Source organism: Triticum dicoccoides, chromosome 1A (genome assembly GCF_002162155.2).
Source record: "Triticum dicoccoides isolate Atlit2015 ecotype Zavitan chromosome 1A, WEW_v2.0, whole genome shotgun sequence".
Classification (NCBI taxonomy): Eukaryota; Viridiplantae; Streptophyta; class Magnoliopsida; order Poales; family Poaceae; genus Triticum; species Triticum dicoccoides.
This window is the reverse complement of record NC_041380.1, coordinates 521,149,168-521,151,308: the sequence shown is the minus strand read 5'-3', so window position 1 is coordinate 521,151,308 and position 2,141 is coordinate 521,149,168. Positions and strand designations below refer to the sequence as shown.

The following is a 2,141-nucleotide window of genomic DNA, read 5'->3' as shown; positions in this document are numbered from 1 at the left end:
AGAGGGGGGTTTAGAGTAAGGCATGCAACGTGGTCCGTTAGTATTATCGATTTCCATGACGATGAACATTGTTCGGATTAGGACACCCTCGACTCCGTGGCTAGTATGGTCTACATGTTTATCCGCTAATCCATCATATATTCACATGTTTACTTTTAATATGCTAATTAATTAAAAACTTATTTATTTATTTGAAACTATATATGGCACAATTTTTTACCATAATTTTACATAGAAATTCATGGGAGTTATCCTTTATACCACTGATTTTGCCTAGTTCAAAAGGCATAGCAGCCATTTGCTTTCTTATGGTATACTAATGTAAAAATGAAGTTTTTTGTTATTTTCTTCGAGAGCATTGAGTTCTATGTCTATGATTTACCATCTTTTTGTTTCATAGCAAACTCATGTACCCATTTGATTTGGTACCCTTGATATTGTCGCGAGTTTGAGGGCATCACATAGGCGTTCAATGAACCAGCCGCAGAACAAGGAATCGTGCGGTTTCACAACAGATTGGCTTCCTGGATGTTGTGCATGCAAACAATGTAGGTGTTATTGCATATAAGGAACTAATGACTGCATATCTTTCAAGATAAGATGGTAAAAGGGCCAATTCAAATTTGTCAAACTTGGAGTGATCTTGATCATTCCGATCGTCGCAAAACCATGAAATCTAACCTCATGGATGTATCGAGGCTCTCCTATCGGCAGAACTCAATGACCTTTTTGGCCATATAGCCTTCAACGATGCTTCCCTCCTTCCGGTTATGCTTCCCTCCTTCCGGTAGTAGAATTCTGTAAATCTCATGTTTAGGTTGTTTTCATGGCTTTTTATCCTTTTTTAGTATGAGTCCAGGAGTGTAGGGTCACTGCAAAATATTTTATGTGTGTGGTCGTGATCCATACAAAAATCAGGTTCGGACACAACTGCACAGTTTCTGCGCGTCATATTGCTCTCATGGGCATGGATAGGAAGCCATATGAGGCTGGGCAGTGATCTGCGCCGCCGCCCGTTCTCCAGTGGTGGCCCCGCGCCGGCACGTCCTCGTCGTCAGGGCCCAGACCGAGGTGAGCTTTCACGTCTCGCGCTCAACTGTTTCGGACGCTGGCTGGCTAGTGTTACTTCAAGACTCGATCTCAATGTAAAATTGTTTGTGTATGTGCAGCCTGGCATGGATTCAACCAAGGAGACAACGAGCGCGTCGACCTCCTCCTCTCCGAGCACGAGCGCGACGCCGACCCCGATCCCGGCTGCACCCAAGCCCATGACCAAGAAGGCTAACCCCTCCGTGTGGGACGCGCTCGCCTTCAGCGGCCCAGCGCCGGAGCGCATCAACGGCCGGCTGGCCATGGTGGGATTCGTGGCGGCGCTCACCGTCGAGGCGGCGCGCGGTGGTGGGCTCCTCGACCAGGCCGGCAGCGGCGCTGGGCTTGGCTGGTTCCTGGTGACCGCGGGGGTATTCTCCGTGGCGTCGCTGGTGCCGTTGCTGCAGGGCCAGAGCGTGGAGAGCAAGTCCAGCGGCTTCTGGAGCGCGGACGCTGAGCTCTGGAACGGCCGCTTCGCCATGCTTGGCCTCGTCGCGCTCGCCGCCACCGAGTTCATTACCGGCGCGCCCTTCGTCAACATCTAAGACCACGTAATGTAGCGCTGTGGATTCTTTTGTGCTGACAGATCGTAATAGTACTAACTGTTGTAGGCATGTTGCAATTTTGTATTACTATCGATGATTGAATTCTGTAAATCTCATGTTAAGGTTGTTTTCATGGCTTCTTATCCTTTGTTAGAGCATCTCCAGCCGTTCAGCCCCCTAGGGCGCTAAAAAAAGCGGTCTGGGGGCGAACCGGCGCTAGTTCGGCCCCTGGGGCGACCTAACTCCCAGTCACGCCCTCCGGCGCCGCCCCCAGGACGCAAAAAATTCGAACTTGGTCGCTCCCGCTCACAAAAGACTCCACAAGTCGGGCGATCGCAAGCCACAGTTCGGCGTATAAAAAATAGAGCGACAGAAGTTCGCGTGCGCATCACTCGGCGGGCTCTGCCCCAGACGTCGGCGGAGTTGGCGTGCGCGGGCTTGGCGGTGTCGGAGCAGGCTCTGCGCTGGGCGGTGTCGGCGCGGCTTCAGTGGTGCTGGGCATCGTGG

General features: G+C 51.2%; 1 protein-coding gene across 1 annotated transcript in view; it reads left to right on the top strand.

Annotated features, from left to right (window-relative positions):
* LOC119354438 (high molecular mass early light-inducible protein HV58, chloroplastic-like) overlaps positions 1-1,777 on the top strand; it is a 2,594-nt gene extending 817 nt beyond the window's left edge. Inside the window, exons 2-3 of the mRNA XM_037621170.1 lie at positions 989-1,071; positions 1,170-1,777. Coding sequence (XP_037477067.1) covers positions 989-1,071; positions 1,170-1,634 — 548 coding nt within the window. The 3' untranslated portion in view covers positions 1,635-1,777. The remainder of the gene's footprint in view (positions 1-988; positions 1,072-1,169) is intronic.
* Positions 1,778-2,141: the final 364 nt, after the last annotated feature.